Raw genomic sequence first — 23,122 nt, forward strand, 5'->3', positions numbered from 1 at the left:
TGAACTTCCCTGGAAATGTGAACCCAGCCAAAATGTGCCTATATAATGTACCCTAGTAATCGTTATCCTTTCCAAACTTGGCCCTTTTTGACTAGTAGAAATCCAATTATTTTAACTTCTCATGAGGCTTATTACCAAGTAAATATGTGATCACCATGTTAGCATCTCATTCTCTTTCCCTAAGTCAGTCTTCTCCAATCTGGGTCCATTTACATAACTTGGAGGGCCACAAGCTGTCCTGGATGGGAATTCTAAGACTTGCAGTCCAACACATCGGGTCAGCACCAAGTTATGCAGCCTTGACTTAAAAGTGACCCAATAAATAAACTGTTCTTAAACTCTGATTGAAAAGTTCTCTTTCTAAAGCAAATAGCCATAACCTGTGGGAACAATATGAAAACAGAAATCAGAGAACAATCCAAAAAGTCAACTATAGGCATAGGTACATCTTACCCAGATTTGTTTGAACCACATGCCATAATTACCCCCAAGCTATGATAAAACAGGATACAGGATGCAAAAATCCATATGAACAGTGATCATTTGAGCAATCCATGATATGGGCAGAAAATAGGGGGAAAGGCATACATGTTCAGCAGCAAAACATGTAAAATCTTCATTATTTTATTTTATTTATTTTATGTATTTATTAAACTTGTCCCCGCCCATCTCCCCCCAATGGGGAGATACATTATGTCTGTTCTTGTTCGCTAAATAAAAATGGTTATTGTTTAGTTGACAAAACCATACATACATGTAAAAAAGAAAAAACACAAGACCTTGTTCCACCTATCTGCATCTTGTTTTCCTACAACTTGGACAACTTAACAGATGGCAGGATAAATCACTGCACTAGAAGAACAAAATGTGAAGGTCAGAGGGGCATCTAAACTGTTGAAACAATAAAAGGGTTTGAACCGTCTCCCCGTAAGAAACTTCATAGGACTGGCTAGTTTCAAAACAAGCTTTTGTGTAATTATTAGTCTTCTGGAAAAGTGCCATGGTGGGGGACACAATGGACAGCAGACCCAAATCTAAGCCAGTGGCATTTTAACAAATTTACATGAAAAGGCAGCCTTCAGTGGGATAGTGCTACTAAAGAAGCAACATTTAGCAAGATTTCCATTCCCAACAGTATCAATTTCTTTCAACCTGGAACCCTCCACAGGTGCTGAAATTATTAATCTTAAGAGTTTTCAGCCAACTCCATGATGTTTCCCAATATGCATTTAACTTCTGACAGCTTCTGGAATTGAAGGAACACCAGGCATGGATGTTAAAACTGACTAGATTTGTATCAAGGCATAAGAAGGCATTTTATCAGTTTCGAGTCTATACTGATGCTAGATACTTTTCCTAGTTCAAGGATCACAAAAGCACCCTTTATCCCACTTTTCCAGTTGAGAACTAGGCAGATATTTGCCAAAGGCTTTTCCCCAAATATTTACTTATATTAAGAAGGCTTTCTTCAAAAGCAGGTGCACCCATCAAAAAAATGGGTGAAAAAAATATTGATCCCAAAACACCACCAGAACCTGAGAAGAAAGGCAACATAAGCAAAGGAATGTATGGGCAGCAAATTAATGTATGGGCAGCAAATGAGCCTAAAGGGCTTCAGTTCTGATCTAAACCACTTACCCACTTGAATCCATCCTAGTGGTCTGATACTTTGAAGGAAGGACTGTCAGTGCATATCTAAGCAGCACGCTCATAAACTGGAGCTGGAACAGGTTTGCAAATTCAGCCACTAGGTTCTCATTAGATTCTCTTGGGTCTGTAGTCCTCTCAATGTTACTCAAGCACATGCCTATCACACAACTGCAGCTTTAGCTGGTCACACATTTGAAATCCAGCTAAACCTTAGCTTCACTCCAAACCAGCAGGTAATATGAATTCTGCAGCTTACTTTACTGGAATAGGCTGAAGGACTCTTGACTGTTACTCTCAACATGTTATCTTTTACACAGAATAGGCTTTCAGAGAGGTGGCTGAATAAATTCAGCAGCATTTTTGTAATTTGGAACAAAGGAAGGACACATAGATACTGCCTTATCTACTGCTGTTAGCCCACATGCCAGTTACTATCAATCAAGTTCAAATAGACCTACATCTAACACCATATATCAAAATACAGATCTCGTACTTCCTGAAGGGGGAGAAAAGATCGTAATAAAGGCACTGATTTCAGAGATCACCTTGATATACAGCAAATTATTACTGATTGCAACTGGTGAGGTATTTAAAAAGTTGTTTTTTCGGAGCAATTTGCTCTAAATCGATTCTATTACATTGCGATGCAAAGTTAAGATTACACACATATTTTTTTTAAAAAAAACCTAGATGATCAGCCAGTGATGCTGTAAAACAGCCCTATCCATTGCAAACAGATCTGGGTAACCCTAAGGCTTAATTTACTTTACAGGGCTGTTGCAAGAATAACACAGAAGAGTCACCACATAATCTTTCACTGCTCCTGGAGAAAGGGAGTTAACCGCAGGAGAAACAACCAAACCAGACCTGAAATAATGGAATCGAACCCAGGGAGCCTCAATGTGCTGTAGCAGTCAATCTGGATCAAATCCTGGCTCAGTTACAGTCGGGGCCAGTTCCCAACTTGAATCCTAGCCTGCTCCACAGGGCAGTTTATGGATATAAGGAGTCCTTTGAACCCCCTGAGGAAAAGTAAATCAGTTTCCTTGGCCTGGATTGGGCAGACTGGCTCTTTCCGAGGCCTGGCTGCAGTTCCCAAATCCCCGCGTGCTCCTCCCCCTCGTCTCCTAATTAAAGATTTGCTTTTTGCTCCTGCCTCGTCCCCTGCAGGGCATCTCCCCATTTGGGCTGCAACCTCGTGTGGTTTGTGGTTGAAAAAGCAGCCCGACCGACCTCGAGCCAGGGCTCTTTCCGAGCCTACTGCTGTAGGATGGATGCAATTCCAATTTCTCCGCGCTCAATAAAATATTATTAATAAAATTAATGGCAAATAAGCGATTCCTTCAGGAATTAATTTTAAAAAGCGCCCCCCCCCCGGCTGCAGCCCCTCCTTCCTCCAGCCATCCTTTCCTTTACTCAGCGCAGGCTAATACCCCGCATGCGCCAGATGCCTACCTTTCTTCGGTTCCCGCCTCTCGTTGAGGCCACGCCCCTACATCGAGGCGCGGGACGCGGAGAGCCCGCCTCCGCCCGCCAAGGAGAGTCCGGATTAGCCGGCTCTCCCTTCATTCCGCAAACCTACCCGTATTGTGATTGGCGGAAGGTCGCGTGAGGGAAAGTTCAGGCGGGGGGGCCGTCGTCTATATAAGGGCTGCGAGCAGCTGCTTTCCTTCCCGCTGCGCCGCGCTCGCTGGTGTGGAGCTGTGGTTGCTGGTCCTTGTCTGTAGCTGGTGCCGCTTTTTTTTTTTTAACTTTCAAATTTCGCTCACGCGGTTCGTTTCCTCCCCGCTATGCCTAATCCTCTCGTTTTTTTCGATATCGCTGCCGACGGACAGCTCCTCGGGCGCATCGTCTTCGAGGTACGGAGGCGGGAAAAGGAAAGACAGTCGCGGAGGGAAAAACCCGGTCTGAGGCGGACGCGCCGCCATTTCCTGCCTGGGTGGGAGCGCGGGGGCCATTTTGGGATTTCTCTGAATGTAGCGGGAGGGGAGGAAGCAGAAACTCGCGCCGGGCGGGGGAAGAAAGGCAGCCGCCTCGTTGCCGCGCCGGAGGGGCTGCGCGCGCACCTGGGTGGTGTGGGCGGAGGGAGGGAAGGAGGGCGCGCGAGCGAGGGGAGCGCGCGCGCCGCCGCCTCCACGTGGCCTCCGACGCCCGCCCTAGGGAAGCGGGAGCCTGCCCGCCCGCGTCTTGCAGCCGCGGACGCCTTTTCCTTTTTTGCTCTGGAAGACAGGGCTCGGCGGGATTTTTACGGGACCCGTGCAGTCTTCCTGACCCCCCGTTGGATGTTTTCTACTCTGCTCCTGCACGAATCCAGCTGCGGTTGTCCGCGCCCCGCCCTTCCGTGCTGCGATGGGTGGAGGGAGTGCCCGCGATGCAGGAGGAGAGAATGGCTCCTTTCGTTTTTTTCTATTATACAGGACTTCCCCCCACCCAAAAACTAGGACCATTTAAAGAGTAGGGCTTGCTCCTTTGCTGTCCCCGCACAAAACCTAGCTATGAGGGCGTCTCCAAAAGGCGAGACTAGGCTCTATATATCTCTATAAATCTGTATCTCTAGAGCCTAGTCTCGCCTTTTGGAGACGCCCTCATAGCTAGGTTTTGTACTGGGAGAGCAAAGGAGCAAGCCATAGAAATATATCTATATAGAGATGGGTTACCAGCTTCTATCTATATCTAGATATTTGGAGATGGATTACCTTGAGTTATCTTCTATCAGCTTGGAGAGCTTGCTTCCTTGTCAGAGGGAGAATCCCCAGGGTCAGTCGCTGGAAGTGTTTTTGCTTCCTATTTGGGTTCCTGTTACATTTGTATCATTAAAACGCCATACATGCAGAGGCAAATTCTAGGTAACTTGTAAAGGAATAGTTGTGAGTGCAGCTACATTTAACTTGTGCTAAGGAAGCTCATTTCAAGCTAATTGCCTCTGTTTTGACTGCTTAGAATAAAATCTTTGTGTGCTGAACACTTACATTATCTAAAAGTTTATACAGTGGGAAGGGCATTTAAGTTTCTCAATACAAATTGCTAAACTGCAGTGCTTTAGAAAATTGCTTATCTGAGCAAGAGTCAATATATTACTAGGGTTGACAATCTGATTAGTATTCCACAAGTATAGTTTTCTCTTGGTACCTGCCTGAATTCTGGTATATCAAAGAAATGGGTGAATACAATTTGGATTTCTCCTGTGTTTGCCCTTTTAATACACTTTCATAGGAACATGCACACAAATTATTTTTACCCACAGGCCTGTTTTCTGGTGGTAGGCCGGTAAACCACTTTAGAGTGTTTCTCAATCTGACCTCATAAGTGAATTGTGCTAGTGTTATATGTGTTACCATTGATTGCTATTGGCTTGCAAAAACACAAGCATTTTCAGAACACTTTTAGCATGTAATGGAGTTCATGTGAATAAATAGGCCTCAGCTGTTGATTTCAGTTCATGTGTAAAGAGTTATAGGCAGACTTTAGGGTGCAGTATGAATTATCTTAAAATGTATGCTTTTCAGCAGTTGTGTGGCATTTAACCTAAAACATTAAATTGTTCTCCCAGTGGTGGTGGGGGGAATGCATTGTTCAACAAAATCAGTGCTGAGTACTAGAAATATACTTTTTAAAACAAACCCAGTTTCTTGGTGAAAATTATTGAAAATTACTTAATTGAGAAAATGTTTTTTTAGGTGATTGTACTAACTGTTGTCTCACTTTTGTTCTATAGCTGTTTGCAGACACAGTTCCAAAGACAGCAGGTTGGTAACATTAGAAACATTTACTGGCATGTTCATTTGAATTTATACATTGTCAAGGATCTAAACAAATGCTGTGATCTGTTTCTAATTTTAGAAAACTTCCGTTTGTTGAGCACTGGGGAGAAAGGTTTTGGTTACAAGGGATCATGCTTTCACAGAGTCATTCCTGGATTCATGTGTCAGGTATATAGCTTCATCAATTTAGTGTGTATTGTAATCTGTGTATGCTTAACTAAAAGCTTCTTGAGAAGCCTTAGCATTATTGCTTTGAATCATTACTAAAAGAACCAATGTTCATTAATGTGGTAGCAAGTGATCTACTCTGATCTGAGGTCTCTCAGTTGGATTGTTCACCTAGACATATTGGCTGGAGGTGATGAGAAATATGGGGGAAAGCCTGGCTAAATAGAGGTTTCAGCTGTACATGGGATGTGTTTCTGCAGGGCGGTGACTTTACCCGCCATAATGGAACAGGCGGTAAATCTATTTATGGTGAGAAGTTTGCCGATGAGAACTTCGTACTCAAGCACACAGGCCCTGGCATTTTATCTATGGCAAATGCTGGTCCCAATACAAACGGATCTCAGTTCTTCATCTGCACTGAGAAAACTGAGTGGTAAGTAGTACTTGGCTTGAGATTTACTTTATTCATTTGATTTGTTTAGGCAACAGGCCTGGAATAGAGAGCCTTGTCAGAAGTTGCACAAGTAAGATCATCAGTGTAATTCCTGCTAATATAACTATTGCAAGCCCTGAATGCAGACAGGACATTTGTTTGTGGAATTGCAGATTGTATTCACAATACTATTCATTTCTACTTCCTTAGGTTGGATGGGAAACATGTGGTCTTTGGCCAAGTCAGAGAGGGAATGGACATTGTGAGGAAAATAGAGAGTTTTGGATCAAAGAATGGCAAGCCGAGCAAGAAGATCACCATCACTGAATGTGGAGATCTGAAATAACATTCTGCAGTCTTAACAAATTGACCATTCCTTCTGTAGCTGGGGTTAGTCCCCTCTAAATCTTTATGCTCCTGACTTACTGCTGCGTTTCTATTGGGTTTCAATTTCTGCTCCCTCATAAGTCCAGCTGGACTGAAGACAAATTTCTTTGCAAAATGAAATAAAACAAGTTAAACCACATGCTGGTTTTGTGTTTTCTTCCTTCATGGAAAGGCTCACTACCAAATTGGATCAATTATGCCGAGAGCATAACAAATATTACAAATGTTGGGGAGGGACTAAAAGTTGGGCAATAAGATAATGCAGTTTTTATTCCTGGTAAAGTTCATATTCTGGAGGGTTGTTAACCACATGCCTATAGAGGGATCAGTGTCAGTTTACTAAAGCAAGTCCTCACTCTGCTGATATTCAAGTTTGTGTGAAAATAATTTATACTGATTTCAAATATTGCCCATGGAAGATTCCAGTTCATAGTTGGGGCAACTTGAAATGGGCTGTGCCTCTATAATTAGGCTGACTAAGCTACATAGCCTTAGAATCAAAAGATACGGTTAAAATAGTGCTGCCCCAAAGGGTTTGGTGTATTGAACAAAAAGTAGATGAAAATCTTTACTAGCACAAATACATGTAACGTGTTCAGGCTTTTCTTCCTAAAGTATCCGTTTCTTGCTAGGTCTCAAAAGGCAGATAGGTGACTTAGCGAGTGATGGACTTCAAATGATTTTGATTTTTGCAGAGGCTGTGGGTGCATATACTGCTGACTTTAGGTCTTCCCTGGTTGAAATGAATATTTCTTCATGCCACTTTTTGTCATTCTGCAGTAACTATCAGGTTAACTGCCTACAGGAGGAGTCGATAACCTAGTACTTTCTGTGAATTTGCCATGTGAATGCACACATCCAGTCTACAATTCTTTGCCTGGTTTACTTCCCAGGCACGACATTCTTCCAGAGACCCATTTTTAAGCCTTTCAAGAAGCATAAAAAGGATTTCTTTGCCCAGCATGCTTTCTGTGGTAGGACCACCTCTCTGTAATTATTGGGCTCCCGTTTAAACTAACGCTACCAACTGCCTGCTGTTACCAGGAGGTCTTTGTTCTAAGTATACAGTATTGGCAGGAGTAACAACTGACTAGAAAGGTGATGCAAGCCAACGTACGCCATGGAATAAAATCTGGATTGCTTTGGCATTGCCTTCCAAAAGCTGGTTTCATAACGCTGGCTGTCAGCCTAAGAGGACTGATTGGCTGTGTTCCACTGAGATCCTGTTGGCTTTGTCAGTATCTTGTAAATTTCATTGGATGGAAACAGATTTTGCTACAACGGGCGTGTGACAGATAAACTGATAGGGCAGCATATCCAAAAATGCAGTCCTAAGAATAGTGAAAAGTCCAGATGTGTTCCCAGTTAAATGTCCAAATTAAGTATCTTCTACATACATCGGGTTTTTTTCCCCCAGGGTCTGAGTTCAAAAAATCCTTCAATCTACAATTTGTAATTAGTGTATTTCACATTATCCATCCTTGCTAATCTTACAGGATATTGGTGATGCCCAGTGTAGGCAGAGATTTTGCTAGTAATTTAACAGATTAATGTTTGGATACACTAACTTTGTAGAAATTTTCCATTCCATTGAAAAACACAGTGTTAGTCTTGAATAGCTACAAGGTGTTCTTTCTGAAGATGCTTTGGAGCACATGGACAAGAAAGTAGTATACGCCCTTTGGAGGCAGTAGGAATCTTGCATTTCCTTTACCAAGATGTCACTCGAAGAAGGTTGCCTTTTCCACAACTGAACCACTTCCCTGAGTGAAAAAGCATATTAACCTGAGCTGGCCAGTGTTTGTTAACCCTTTCCTACACTTCATTGGACGTGATCAGTACCTTTGAAACAAACACAAAATAAGCCACTGCTATGGATTACATCATGTGTTGATTGTGATGCCCACAAGAGCCAGGTTCACAGCAGTACTAGCAACTTTTTCTTGAGAAATGTTCAGCAATCTCCCTCTTAAGAATACCAATACAGGTCCTGAAAAGCCCTAATTTAAAAGTACAGTGGGATAATCTGCGAAACATTTTCTTTCCCGAGTCCTACGATCCCCATGATCTTGGCTCTAGAAAGGAGCTAAAGAACAAGGCTCTGTGTGAATGCATGTCAGGTTCCCAAAGTTAACATTTCCTGAACTCCCCTTATAAAACTCACCTAGTTTCAAACCTTCAGACAAGCTGCATACTAACCCACCCCCCTAATATTGTTCAGTGAGAAAATTCCTGTGAAGGATTTAAGTATCTACATTACTTTCCTGTCCAGCTTGTTATTGCAAGCTCAGAAGATGTGAGGCCTTTCAGAACCAAGAGGAATACTGTGAGATCCTGTGGAACCATTTTGACTTCAAACTAGCCTGCCCTCCATTGGCAAATGCCACTCAGAATGCTTGAACATGCCCCTTAAATTCTTGAGTTTTCATAAAGTTTCTGGCTCCTTCCCATGGACAGATGGGGCTTCAGTTTCTTCAGCAAGAAAGGAATTGGCATGAGGTAGACATCCTTTCTCTTTAGATCTGACACTTCTCCATCCTCTGGCAGGTCAGTTGTCACATGCTTAAATCTGCCAACCCAAAACCCTGCTGCCATTGGGTCATTTTAGACTTCTAATGAAGGGGCTCCGGGGTGGTGGTGGTGGTATTTCCAAAATGTGGTAATCCAGCCTTGCAATGTTTCGAAGGCCTTTGCATTTAAAGCATTTGTGGAGGTCTCTAGGAGAGAGATCTACTTTTATGTCCACTTTCCCAGTAAGACCACTTCAATCACACACTTTTCCCATCTCAGCTCCTCGAGGAAGGGTATGCATTTGAGCAGGAAACTGTTACCGGAAGAGGGGAATCTATCCCTCCCAGCACAATGTCCTGGTTTTCACCTACGTTGTCAATCAGAGGGGGTCATCGCTTGACCCCTGGGATACTGGAATGGCAGCCCCAATCAGCTGAAGGTCAGATGACTGCAAGCCAGCAACATAGTCCCACGCTTCAAACAGCCAGCCCATAACTCCAAATCCTAAAGGAACCATAATCCCCAGCCAGCCTGGCCACGCTGGGAGCTGTAGTCTCAACATACCAGCTTCAGTGCGATGGAGCTGAAATGGAGCAGGAGCCCGGACCACCGATGGCCCCGTCCTCTCTCTCCTCCCGCCCCCGAGAAGGGCAGCTGTGTGTGTTATAAATGGAAAGGCGTTTCCAGGAGCCCCCGCAGGTCGATCGTCTCCGGAGAGAGCCGAGCCCACCCCAGAGAGATCCCTTGCGTGCTCTTGCTGCAACAAAGCGTTTTGCCCGGTTACTCTGCTTCGGGAGTAGCCCCCGGAGTTTTGCGCCCGCGCGGCTGAAACCGCCGCAATGCAACACGGCGGAGCCCGGAGCGGGAGGGGTCCGTCCCCCGTCTCCCCCCAGCCCTCGTCGGAGCCTCGGTTCCGTGCAAGGGCGTGACCGCCGGCTTGCCAGGCTAGCGGGAGGCCGGACGCGGCAACATCTCCTCTGCAGCAGCGGGCGAGCTCTGCGTCACGACGCAAAGCCATTCCCGCTTCCATCCTGCAGCGGCGCAACACGCCTCTTCTTGCAGAAACGGAGAAAAGCCCTTAGCAAGACAAGGCAAAGCCGGCGCCCTGCGCTGACTCATTTCTCTCTGTGGGCGGATAAGGCCGAGATAATAGCTCCGGGGAATAACCCAGCCCCAAACGGGGCAGTGGAAATCTACAGCTCCCTTTCTTCCCCTTTCCGATCGAGGCCCAGCCTTGAATCCCGGGGGCTCTCGCCGCCGCAGCGCCTGCGTTCCACGGCTTCGCTCCAAGCGCGCCCCCTAGCGGCCCTCGGAGGCTAAAGCAGGCATTCTGGGCAGCGCCGGGTTTTCTGCAGTTGGAACTCGCGAGTTTAATACCCAAAATGACACTTACCCCGCGCTTGTTTACAATGAGAGATCATTCGATTCGCAGTTTGAAAAAAAACTCTCCCCCTCCCCGCCCTCAAGGTCATTTTGGAAGCAACCGGCCAGATCAAGTGTGATCCCGCACTGAGAATGTACTACTAATAATGCGATCTTCTGCGTTCTGCTAGGTTAGGGTTAGTATAGGGCTAGTCTCAAGACTTTCCAAAGATTCCAAAAGATTGCAATCTAAAAATCAAATCCCCAAATCTCAACGGACTGTTAATCACAAGATTTGAACTTTGCTACTCTAAGAAAACCTCCCGCTGGGAGGGAAGGTGTGCACTAGTTGTTAGGATGTTATAAAGCAGTGAGCTACATTTACCACAAAATGGAATTGTCAGACTGGAAGATCACATAACCCGTCATCCTTGCTTCCTGCACTGACTGGCTGAGAATTCGAGGAGTTGGAGTCACAACACATTTGGAGGGTGTCAGGCTGAGGAAAGCTGATCTCGATGGATAAATGGACCTCGTTTGTGTGACATAAGTCATGGTTTCTTTAACACTGGTATGAATAAACAAATTGGCTGGGTTCACCCAGTGCAAAACCAGACAAACACACTAGGGCTTAGCAAGCTATGGGTCGCAACCTTACCTGGCATAATTTTGCTTGTTTCAAGAAATGGTCTTGAAGACCTGTGCAAATGTTGCCTTATTAAATCTGAAGGCACGTATCTGCCCTGAGTTTCATCCCTAGGGCAATGGGGCGGGGGGTTGGATGTAGACTTAATCAATAAATGAAAATGTCAGCGTGGGGTCACGTGGAGCTTTGGCTGGAATGAGTGCATGATGCTGTGCGTAGTTGAGTTCAAAAACCATCATAATGGGCATGTGAGCTACAGAAAGTACCAGCCTGCAGCTTTTTTCTTCTTGCTGTCCTTTTCAGCAAGTTGCAAGACTAATATTTTCCTATCTCCCTTCTTGGAATCTTGCTTTCATTATTGCTGAGAAGTTGTCTATTAGAGCAGGGTTCCTCAACCTTGGCCACTTTAAGATGGGTGGACTTCAACTCCCAGAATTCCCCAGCCAGCCTTGCTGGCTGGGGAATTCTGGGAGTTGAAGTCCACCCATCTTAAAGTGGCCAAGGTTGAGGAACCCTGTATTAGAGGTTTCTATGAATCATGCAGAGAAGAGAAAGAAGAAACAGCTTTTGTTACAGAGGGAGAAGATAAGTCAAATCACATTTGTTCCTGCTTAGAACCAAACTACAATCTGACCTTCCCATTTTTTTAAAAAATTGTATTTTACAGTATTAGGCTTTTATGCCATTCTGGTCCACTGACTCTGAGCAGCTTGCAATCTGACAATTATATAAATAAGATTAAAACAAAAGAAAATAGTCAACAGATAAATAACATTGCATAATAGTTTTTCCTATGCCTTGACTGATTACGTGCCATCTATCTTTACTTTTCCCTACTGGAAATTCTAACTGGGGGTTAAATTCTGCAACCAGAATTGACTGACTGATTGATTGATTATGTGCCATCAAGCCAGTACTGACTTTTAGTGATGACAGATAAGATTTCCTCCCTGATCATCTGCCCCCAACCTGGTCCTTCAGGTCTTCCAACGGTGCACCCACAGCCATTGTAACTGAGTTCATCCACCTTGCTGCTGGTCATCCTCTTCTCTTTCCTTACTCTCTTCCCAGCATTACAGAGTTCTCAAGAGACCGAGGTCTTCATATAAGGTGTCCAAAAAACAATAATTTGGGCTTGGTCATTTGTGCCTCAAGGGGAACTCTGGATTGATTTGTTCCGTGATCCATTTGTTTGTTTCTTGGCTGTCCATGGCATTCTCAGGCATCTTCTCCAACACCAACATTCAGAAACATCAATACTCTTTCTATATTCCTTTTTCAAAGTATAACTTTCACACTGATAGAGGACCTAAGGGAAAACCATTGTCTGCATGATTCTGGTCTTTGTAGGAATTTCCTATGTCTAGGAATCATAAACCACATGTAACGCAAAGGGAATCTCTCTCAGATTATCTCCCCCTCAAAGTCCTGTTGAAATAAGATTTGATGTCTTCCTAAATTCTAGTAATGTTGGGAAAGTCAAACCTCTGGGGGAATTTTTTTAAATGCACTGCAGGGGGGGAAAGTTGGTAAATTGAAGCCTGTTTTATTCCGAACAGTGTTAGGAATTCCCCACTTTCCTAGAGTATTATTTTGTTTTATTTTTAGTAGGAAAGGCAAAAATGGTGCAGTCCTTTTAACTAGGAGTGGGCAGCATTTGCACCTCCCAGATTACGCTGTTCAGATTCAACAGCAAAACCATTGATTTTCCGAGGCCCAATTTTCTGCTGGTTTTGGCCCCAAAGAAGTGCAACAAATAAATGTGTAAAACCTAAGAGTAGGGGTGTTTTTTTAGGAAAAAGAGACCAAAATCCTCAGCTGTACTCCTTTGGGCTGTAATTGTATTACTAGATATATCTGGTTGAACTTTGAAAAGAAATAAACACAACTCCTGGCCAGAAAAAAAAAACCTATCCAGTCTTTTCTTCATCCCAGTTTAGAAGAACTTTGTTTTAAACTATGCTTGTCGATATCCCAGCTTTCAGGAGCACAGCAATGGGGCATGTTGGCAATTTGATGGCTTTTCTATAGCTGCTTTTCCCAATTAGATGATTCAGGCTACAACACACATGGTTCCTAATTTGCTGGGGATTCTGAGGATCTAGTCCAATTTGTAAAGATCAAGTGGAGCTTTGATCACACCATTGCAGCTACCACCTTGACTTTTTAAACCACACCCTGTGGATACCCATTGCCCTAAGATTCAGGTCATGAAAAGCACTTTTCAGCACTACGTCTTGGCACTTTGCAAGTTTCCTTTGAGGGAACAGGACCTAGGGTTTTAGCTTCCACCCCCACCTGGTGGGGCCCAGGCTGAGCACCTGATTCTGTTCCTTACTGCATCCTGAAGATATTAGGGTTGGTGGGCTTGTGGAAGGCTGAAAGAGGGTGTGCTGGAAGGTTACCTGATAGGCAGGATTCCTTTTGAAATGCATGTTTTTACCTGCTCTTAAGCTCAAAAAGTTTTCAACGTGGTCTACTTAAACCAGTACAAACAATGAAATGCTAATAATAAACATAGAATTGCAACAGTAGCATGACAATCAAGTCATAAATGCTTGCTTTGAAATCCAATAATAAACAATATTAGAAGGTACAACCAAAGAAAAAAATATTATTTCCACCAGGAAGTGAAAATCACATTAAAAATGCTGCTAGATGAAGATACTACAGCTGGCATGATCCTGGGAAGCCACTGAATGGGAGTTCTGTTGGTCACCAACACCTTAAATCCCATTGATTTCAAATAGATCTGGAACTTATCCACTTTACTCTTTAGCGGCTAAGGGAGCATGGAGCAGGGCCCCTAAGGCTGATCTTAGCTACAAACCAGGTTCAGTTTGGGAAAAACAGTCCCTAGGCATGTAAAGACTTCACAGAGATGGGCCATGTTCCTTAACTGCTCTTGCTATTCTATGATTGTAGAGGAATGTGGATATAACCTTGAAGAATGAATGCAAGGGCAGATACATATACATCAGCTTAGCCCCGAAAGAGAGGAGCAGGTGAGAAAGAAACTCAAGATTGCCCTGCCTTGATTCTCTTGAGGAGAGAGAAATGCTGTCAGGCTTTCAAGATTTGGTTATCTGGAACAGACTACGGCAAACAATAGAGTTCTAGTAGTCCTTGTGAGGTCTGCTTCCTAACCTGACCTACCCTGGAGGGCTGAGACATGTTCAGCCACAATCTGCCATCTGTAATTTAAATCCATTCAATCTGCTTCCGATTTCTGGAGCCCCAGAAAAAGTGGGTGCCTGCAGCCCTTGGTTTTGGATCATAATGAAGACGCTACCTCCCTTGGAAATGTTTATGACCCTCTTTGGCTGTCATTTGCATGGTGTGATGTGATTGGTAAAAGAAAAGGCAGTCACAGATGCTGGAGCTGAACAGGTAAGAGCCAGTTTCTTACGTGAAAATATTTTGTGGGCAGGGAAAATGCCTAGCTCAGTGTTGTCCAAACTTGGCCACTTTAAGATGAGTGGACTTCAACTCCCAGAATTCCCCAGCCAGCATGGCTGGCTGGGGAATTCTGGGAGTTGAAGTCCACTCATCTTAAAGTGGCCAAGTTTGGACAACACTGGCCTAGCTAATACTTAATTGCAGTTTTCACATTATACTCTTACTTTAAACCAGATATTGCCAACTTTATTTTGACTTCTCCCCTTTCCTTCCTCCTGTATAAGATGAATAGTTATTGGTCCAAGATTATAACAGACAGCTATGTAATTTTTTCTTTACCTGGTTATTAATCAACAGAGATGAATATTGTTCTGGGGATTAACCCTATATCTGTCATTAGCAAATATAACAAAAATCTTCTGGTTCTTTAAAGACTTGAGGCCAAACTATAGCCTTGTTTACCCACCAGGCAAAGCCATATTGTAATTGTTTTGGCACAGCATGGTGCTGAAAGCAAACCATGGTCCAAGCATGGTTTTAAAAATTCCCACATATGTGATCTTGCCCAAATGTTGCACCAAGGGAAAGGCTCCAATCTAGTTTCTTATCAGAATATGTTTCCCCATGCCCACAAATTATATTTATAAGGCACACATCTCAACTAGGAGAAAGGAAACAAAGCATATAATAGCTTAATGATATGTGAACACACCCGGAAGAATGGGAGAAGTTAATACTAATTATATACATACTTCTGTGCAAAAAGTGTTGCAGTCAAGTAAACCAGTCGACTGTTTTCCTTATCTGATAATCCCAACAAGCTGGAATTGATGGGACTGCAGGAAGCTTCCAATCTGAGTCAGCCAAAATTGCCCGTTCTGCTCTTCACGTTGAATCTCCTAGCTTCAAGCCGAAGGAAGGAGATAAGGAACAGAGGGAGAGGTTCTTTTTTTAACAACAGACGTTTCTTTCAGCGTGTATGTCTGGCAAAGAGAGGGACACATTTTTGTAACAGTTTGTAGTCGAGTAGTGTCTATTCAGAGACCATGATGCCATCCGGGAAGGACCCCGGGGACCAAACCGAGCTCCCCTTAACAGATAACCATGTTGTATCAGAACAGAAGCCTGCAGAAAAGGTCTAAGTCCGAAGTCTAACATTATTTAAGTTCTTCTGTCCAGAGGTTTCTCCTATCAAGATTACAGCATTGTTCATGCCCCCTCCTGGCCACCAAGAAAGCAGCTTTCCTCAAACCTGATGCTTTTTCCGTGGGTTGGACTTCATTTCCCATAATTCCCAGACACCATTTTTTTTTTTTTGCAAAGAAAAAGGAAGTCCAGCACCATTGAAGGGCAACAGGTTGGGGAAATGCAGTAGAAACTTCTGAGCCTGACCCACAGTGCCATCTGGTGGTCCAGATGGGAGCATTCTGGATTTTTATGGATACTGTACTGCAGTTTTCCTTTCTTCCAATAATGGGGATGCGGAGAAGCCAAGTTGCACCAGCTATTTCTTCTCCCCTGGTGGCACCCCATGGCTCAGTGGCCTTTCTGTATCACATGAGCCACAGAGCAGGGCTGCCAATGATACAGAGGAAAAAATAAATAAATAAATAAATAAAGCAAGACTGGGCCTGCTCGTTTGTCTTTAGTTTCTGGCACAGTACCAGATGCATTTTTAATAAGAACCAGCCTTAAATATGCACAGCTCAATCCCTACGTCATATCAAGGTTTAATGGCAGGCCACAGCAGATAAATAGAGAGCAAACCCCATCCCACTTTAGCATTGCAGATGTTACCTAGCCGGGTAATGAAACGTTTTCAAGAAAAGAACCAAGCTCAGAGAACCCCAAAGACTCCCCAAGGTTTAATGTGTTGTGTGGACCTAGCAGTTGCGGTTTACCAGCCCTCATTTCAAGCTGAATGGGTTTGGGGAACCGCTTTCATGGTCCTTTCCCTTGGAGCCTGCCCCCTGAACATTTTAGAGGGTGAGGTAAGCGAAGGGTGGAGGACTAGGAAGGAGGAAGCATGGTAAGATTTTAATAGCTTCCAGCCTTTGATGCTCTGCCTAAAAGCTTTTTCTTTCTTTTTTTCTTTTTTTTTGCCATGGCTCCTTCTTAATGTGGAGGATTTTACGGGAGTCAGTGAAGTTGCTGCAAGAGAAGAGTTCACTAATCATCTATCGTGCTTCTGATCCAGAAATTGCGGATCTCTGGACAGACCTGTTTTCATCTCCGTGCAGGAGGGAAGACAAGCAATAAACTCTCTGTTAATCCAGGAGAGGGCTTTCAGCTTTGGGTGTTAAGGGGCGGTTAAGAAAGGGGAGATTCCTCTCTGCTCCCAGATTGCTCACGGAGGGAGGCTCTCGCCATCCCATTCCTCTCTTTCGTTCTGGTAGCCCCAGGCCTCTGATCAGAAACCTCTCAGCCCTGCCAAGCCTCCAGCTATTTCTGGCCTACCCTGGAGAAGAAGCTCTCTTCTTACTATTTTTAACCAGGAAGCCTTAGCCAGAATGGGAGGGCTGTCCTTCCGTCAGCATGAATGGCTCCGAAGATGGAGCTGCTTGACCAGGAGGGGCGAGGTGGGCAGGGCAGAGCAGAAGACCTGCATAAATAGCAGGAGCATGGTCATTCCGGGTGTGGGTAGCTCAGGGCAGCAGCCAAACCCGGCTTTCAGTGCTGGCTCCTTGTTGAGGCCGACGGTGTTTGTTTCCTCCAGAACGATGGCAACCCACCGGCTCGTGATTGTGCGCCATGGCGAAAGCACCTGGAACCAGGAGAACCGCTTCTGTGGCTGGTTCGACGCCGAGCTGAGTGACAAGGGGAAGGAGGAGGCCAAGCGTGGGGCCCAGGCCATCAAAGAAGCGGGTTACGAGTTTGATTATTTCTACACCTCGGTGCTGAAGAGAGCCATCCGCACCCTCTGGTACATCATGGACGGCATTGACCAGATGTGGGTGCCTGTGGTGCGCACCTGGCGTCTGAACGAACGCCACTATGGGGGTCTGACGGGCCTCAACAAGGCTGAGACTGCAGCCAAGCACGGGGAGGAACAGGTCAAAATCTGGAGACGATCGTATGACATTCCACCACCACCCATGGATGAAAATCACCCTTATTATAAAGTTATCAGCAAGGTCAGTGACACCACAGCTCTTGACAGAGGACTAACAGCTGGTGCTAGTTGGAATGGTAGATTAGGACTGCAGAGATGTGGGTTCAAATACCCCTTTGGGTAGGAAGCTTGAGGGGTGATCTTGAGACAGTCTTTCTTTCTTTCTCAGTCTAATCTAATTCTCAACAGGGCTGTGAGAATAAAATACATAGAGGGAAGGAAAGAGTTATTTTGCTGCCTTGAATTTTTGGAGGAAAGGTCCGAAATATGCATAGCAAAAAGCTTATCAACTGGCTCTTACAACATATTTAGAAGGAAACCTTCTTATGTTCCTGCAGCAAAGATCTTCCATCTGGGCAGAATACTGTGCAAGAAACATGGGGGCCTCTGGGAGGGAAAGTCCATCTTAAAAAATTAATGTGCTTGGATTGGTTTTGGCTTGGCAGGCTGTAGGGTACGTTCATATAGGTGACGTTTATTCAGTAAATCATGGCTTACTATGGCTTACTTGGAGACACTGTTAGAAGTAATCTAATTCAGATTCCTCATCAGTGCAGGATGAGAGATGATTGTCTGACCTCTGCTTTAATACCTCCAGCAAAGAAGAGATCAGCGTTTTCTGATATTTTTAAATTAGGAATGAAGAATTGGGGAGGTTGAATGTGGGGATTATTATGCATGGGCTCTTCTAACTCAGATCTTCTTCCTCTTCCTCTTCCTCCTTTTCTGTATAGTTTCCTAAGCCTGGCTTATAGGACTCTCTTACCCAACAGTACCTTCTCTCTCAAGATCTTAAACAACTCTTAGCTATCCATGTAAAGATAAGGCTGTTAATCCCACTTCTCTACAGCTGCCCATTTAAAACTGAACTGAGGCTAGACTGCTGGGAATTGTATGGCACCCCTTTAAAAAAATACCTGCAATAATTTTGAGAAAGAGTCCTAGATCATGACCCAGAAATCATTTCCAGTTCAGTCTTGGCCCAGAATTTTGACCAGCAACAAGGAGGTGGGGAAACTACAGTTTCACTCATTGCATTAAGACATAATTTGCCTACACTTCACCATAATTTGCAGTGCTTAGTTGAATGAGCCATAATGCTCTGGGTTTACTCACCACTCTAAGCCATCAACCATGTTTTCTAAGCCATAACAGAGAATTAAACAAACCATGGTGTAATTTAATGAAACGTGTAAAGTTAGTCTATAGGCAGTTAAGGATGCTACCTAATTAGCTCTTTAGAGGCTACTTTGCAAAGCCTGATATCCCCTGCCTACAACTTCAGAGCTAATTGCAAAGAACATGGAAAATGCAGATAGAAGACAAGAAATCATATTTCCAAAATAGGCAGCATTAAACATCTTTGACCTCATACATGTCATTTTTATTTCATAATTCAGTATTGAAGATACAGCTTTCCCTTTTCATACCGTATGAAAGCTTATGCCACAGGGCATTTGTTAATCTTCAAGCTGTTACATTTTAAAGATTAGCCAATTAATCCTTAAAAAGTATTTATTCTTTTTGCTACCAAAGACTAATAAAGTAACTGTCTGGAAATTATTCAAATGCTATTAGTCATAATAAAAGAAAGGGGGGGGGGGAATGAAACAATTTCTATCACATCCCAGAATACATTATTCCAAAATGTCACAAATGGTTTGCTTTTTCTTGTATTCATCAGAGTTTGGCTCCCCTTAGTTCATCAGAACACACACGCACACACACACACACAGGTGCAAATATATCTCCTCCACCTTCCAAATATGCATTACAAATATTGGAAGGAAAATCATACTCCCCCACATTAAGACTAGAATTGGAAAATACAGCGGATAGGTGTATTCTCCCACACTGCTACTTTATTGTGCTATTTTTCAGCAATGTCTAAAAAATGCCTGCTGTATGCCATATTTTCAGGTACCAGACTAACTTTGAGAATATGTGACTTGAAATACATTGGAGTTCCCCAACCTGGCACATGACTGACGGGGAAGTTCTGGTTAAGGGAGGCTGTAATGCATATTTTGCCCACTGATCCCTCTCTTCCTCCAAGAAGTCACCCCCAAACTCCGAGGTTGACCCAAAGCTTTCTAAGCCTCCCTTCCCAGCTCTAACCATGATCTTTTTACCTTTGAACCACATAGGAACGAAGGTATGCAGGATTGAAGTCTGGGGAACTGCCAGCCTGTGAGAGCTTGAAAGATACTATCGCCCGGGCCCTGCCCTTCTGGAATGATGAGATTGCACCCAAGATCAAACAGGGCAACAGGGTCCTTATTGCTGCCCATGGCAACAGCCTTCGGGGGATTGTCAAGCACTTGGAAGGTAAGGACCGCCACGCATCAGCCGTCACCTTGCCTTGGGCTTAATCGTAATATTCCTACATTTTTCTGTCCCTCTTGCCTCATACAACTTCTTACTTTGTTTGAATGGCGATGGGAGGTAGAAGCCATTAAACCAGTTCCATTCGTTCTTTTTTTCTTTCAGAGAAAAGCACCTTTTGACCTCACCTCATGTGTATGGCCTTCAGATCATACACATCAGTGCTGAGCCATTAAATGGTTTGTTTGCTTATGGTTTAATGAGCGTACACTTCCAGCTAACTGTAGTTTGTTAAAACAAACCATGACTTAGCATGATATGCAGAACGTCAATCTTTCCTGTGCTGTTCTGGAGTTGAACTGAACTAGGGAGTTACTGCAAAAAAACAAGTGCTCAGACACACAGCCCCTTTTTGGTTGTTGCTCGCTCACACGGGTTAGGTCCCAGCACTCATTTTATGGCATGTGCAATTCTGGTTGCCTGGACTGACCAACCAGGGTTGCTTAGAGAGTTGCTGTAAGGCCAGAGCATCAAGGAACAGCTGAGTCCTGGCCCTCGCGAGGAGTATATCACTTACATGTGACCTTTAGATGGGCAGACTGTCAGATTTGTGGCTTCTCAGATATGTACTCAGGCCCCTTCCTCCTTGAACCTTGGTGGCTTCTGTCTGCCTTCCCAGACAATCCTAACCTTTCTGCAGTATCTTCTGTAGGAAGCATCTTCCTAGAGCACAGGGCCTATGTAAACCAGCTTAACAGAATGAGAATGATGATTGTACACCATTACAGCCAGGAAGCACATCTGGCATGGCAGTTCTTACATAATGGTTGCCATGCAGAGTACTATGTCTGTCCTTAAAATGGTTGCCATGGTGGACATGGCCAGTTACTAAACTTATTTACCAGAAGACACAGTGGTAAGGTTATTTTCTGTCCTCCCTACTCTAGTAAATCTCTGTCCTCCAAACACACCTACCTACCTTCCTTTCTTCCTTCCTTTCCTCAAAAGGCACTGGATGGCATCCCTCCCTCCCTTTTATTTTCTAAGAGGTTCTATGGGCTGTATGTGGGTCCAGAGGCATTGCTGGCCATAAAAACGATGCCAGAGCAGCCTTCCCCAGTTCAGTGCCCTCAAGGTGTAGGGACTTCAATTCCCAGAATTCTCTAGCCAGGTCATTGCTGAGAACTGAGGCTGAAGACTACACATCTTGAGAATGCCAGTTTGGAAAAGGCTGGACCAGTCCATATTATAAGGAGGCAAGCAATACCAGCTGGGCACCCATATGGGAGTCTAGGTCACTTTGGTGGCCAAAATCTCTCTGCTATCTACTTTTCATATGTTGACTCTTTTCTGTAGCAATGGTCCTGGAAAAGTTGCTACCAAGCCTCAGCTGCTGTTTGAAAAGAACTGAATACACTTTGGCGGGCAACCTTCTGAAGGTTGTGTTGCTATTTCCAGTCTGGTATCACATTACAAAAGTTAAGAGGGCCAGTAGATAGGTTTGCTCCTGCATGTGGCTTCTTCCATCTCATTCTTGGGTCTCACTAGTAAGCATTTCTGCCTCCCCTACTTCTGCCCCCAGAGCCTGTTTCCCTAACATCCCCAAAAGTTGTGAATGTTGCAAGAACACTTCTCACAATTAAAAAGGGAGATAAGACATCATTGGCTTTGGCTCAAGCAAGTGCTCCAACTCTTTCCAAACCTCTGCTAATGCCTTCCACTGGTAGCTGCTGAGATGCTTCATAAGGGTTCTCATATCTGAATTGCAGAAATCCTGACCGCTACTAGATAGCACGAAATACAGAAATATCTAACACTAACTTCTATCTGGATAACATTTCCAACAGAAGCTATAAGAGGCTGCTTGCGTTTCCTTGCTGCTTCTGGGGTTGTGACCTCAGCCAGTTAGTAGCTACTTCCAAGGCTTTTCGCATCCCTCTGAAGCCCTCTATGCTCGGCTTTGCCTCCTTTGGCTCATAGAATCTAATCCTTGTTGAGTTCTTTTTTAATTGCTTGTAAGATGAATTGCTTTCCACGGTTTATAATCTCAAAGTGGTAGAGAGGGATGGAGTACAAAGAAAACCACATCAAGATGCAATATGTTTCAACACTACGCTAACCTAGCATTTATCAATTTAACAAATTGCCCTGATAATCAAGAATTTCATGAAAGTCTGTGAAGAAGCTGGTGGAAGAGGAAAGATGGATTGGTGGCTATGGGGAAAGGAACTGCTCTGTCCTTCATCCATCAGATCATATGAGTAGAAGACATTTTTGTCATTGTAGGAAGCTTGGCTGGCTCCGATGCTGTCTAGTTTTAGATAATAGCAGAAGACATGCTTGTTTATCTTGACGTTTGCCGACGTAAAAAAGGCCCCAGGACCAAACTCTCTTCAAATGAGTTATTGCATGAATTAAGACATTTATCATTTTGATAAATACTTTGAATTGTCATAAGGTTAAGTGCTGCATTTTTCTTATTTTTATGGTTTGGTCTTGTTGTCTGCTGTAAGTTGTTTTATTGTAAGATTTTTTTCCACACACCAGTCTGGATTCCTTGAGAGAAAGAACCATGTATAGAGAAAGATTCTTTCTTCATTTGGTACACAGGGAAATGCTTCCCCTTTCCCACAACCAATGCTTCTTAGCCTGTAGATTTATAATGGGGGGAGAGGAGTAGTTATTCCACTGGCTGCAGTGTAGAAGACTTCTGTGGATTATTATCTGACCTTGCTCCATTGTCTCTGCACAGGGATGTCTGATGCTGCCATCATGGAACTGAATCTTCCAACTGGGATTCCCATTGTGTATGAATTGGATGCCAACCTAAAACCTAAAAAGCCCATGCAGTTCTTGGGTGATGAAGAGACCGTGCGGAAGGCCATGGAGGCTGTGGCAGCTCAGGGCAAGGTCAAAAAGTGAGAGGAACAGCAAAGGGGCATTGGTGAAATTAAAAAAAAAGTGAAAACCCCACTTGTGTGAGTGAGATCTTTAAGTTTGAGAACAGCAGGGACAAAGGGTGAAGACCATTAGACTTAGAAATGGGGTACTTGTTTTAGCAATCACTTGTTAATTATGGTGACTTTCATGCTAGAGCCCTTGCGCATTGCTGAGACCTGGTCAGACAGTGCTCTTTCAGCCAGCTGGCATTAAAACAGAAGTTCAGCAGAAACACCAATGTCTACGTGACTCAATTCCAGACCTTCTGCAAACAGTCATTAAAAGTGGGAGGCTTTAAGGCACCAAAGTTAGTTTTGCAGGGAGGTACAGATCTCTCCTCCAGCACCAGCCTCCTTCCCCCAACCAAACAGAGGGAACATATATTTCACAACCACAAAATACAAAGGGTTCGAAGGTCTTCTCCCCTT

The 23,122-nt window shown here is 44.0% G+C and overlaps 2 protein-coding genes across 2 annotated transcripts; both read left to right on the forward strand.

The window, feature by feature from the left end:
- The first annotated feature begins 3,314 nt into the window (after nt 1-3,314).
- On the forward strand, nt 3,315-6,538 carry PPIA (peptidylprolyl isomerase A). Its single transcript, XM_007420038.3, has 5 exons — nt 3,315-3,509; nt 5,366-5,396; nt 5,491-5,579; nt 5,840-6,012; nt 6,223-6,538. The coding sequence occupies exons 1-5, from the start codon at nt 3,441-3,443 to the stop codon at nt 6,356-6,358; spliced, it is 498 nt and encodes a 165-aa protein (XP_007420100.1). The 5' UTR covers nt 3,315-3,440; the 3' UTR covers nt 6,359-6,538.
- A 10,400-nt stretch (nt 6,539-16,938) lies between these two features.
- Nucleotides 16,939-22,727, forward strand: PGAM2 (phosphoglycerate mutase 2). The gene is made up of 3 exons (XM_007420037.4): nt 16,939-17,451; nt 19,577-19,757; nt 22,507-22,727. The coding sequence occupies exons 1-3, from the start codon at nt 16,939-16,941 to the stop codon at nt 22,674-22,676; spliced, it is 864 nt and encodes a 287-aa protein (XP_007420099.3). The 3' UTR covers nt 22,677-22,727.
- Nucleotides 22,728-23,122: the final 395 nt, after the last annotated feature.

Source organism: Python bivittatus, unplaced genomic scaffold, assembly GCF_059951505.1.
Source record: "Python bivittatus isolate LINGU-HERP-01145 unplaced genomic scaffold, Pbiv_v1 ctg000320_np1212, whole genome shotgun sequence".
NCBI classification, from domain to species: Eukaryota; Metazoa; Chordata; class Lepidosauria; order Squamata; family Pythonidae; genus Python; species Python bivittatus.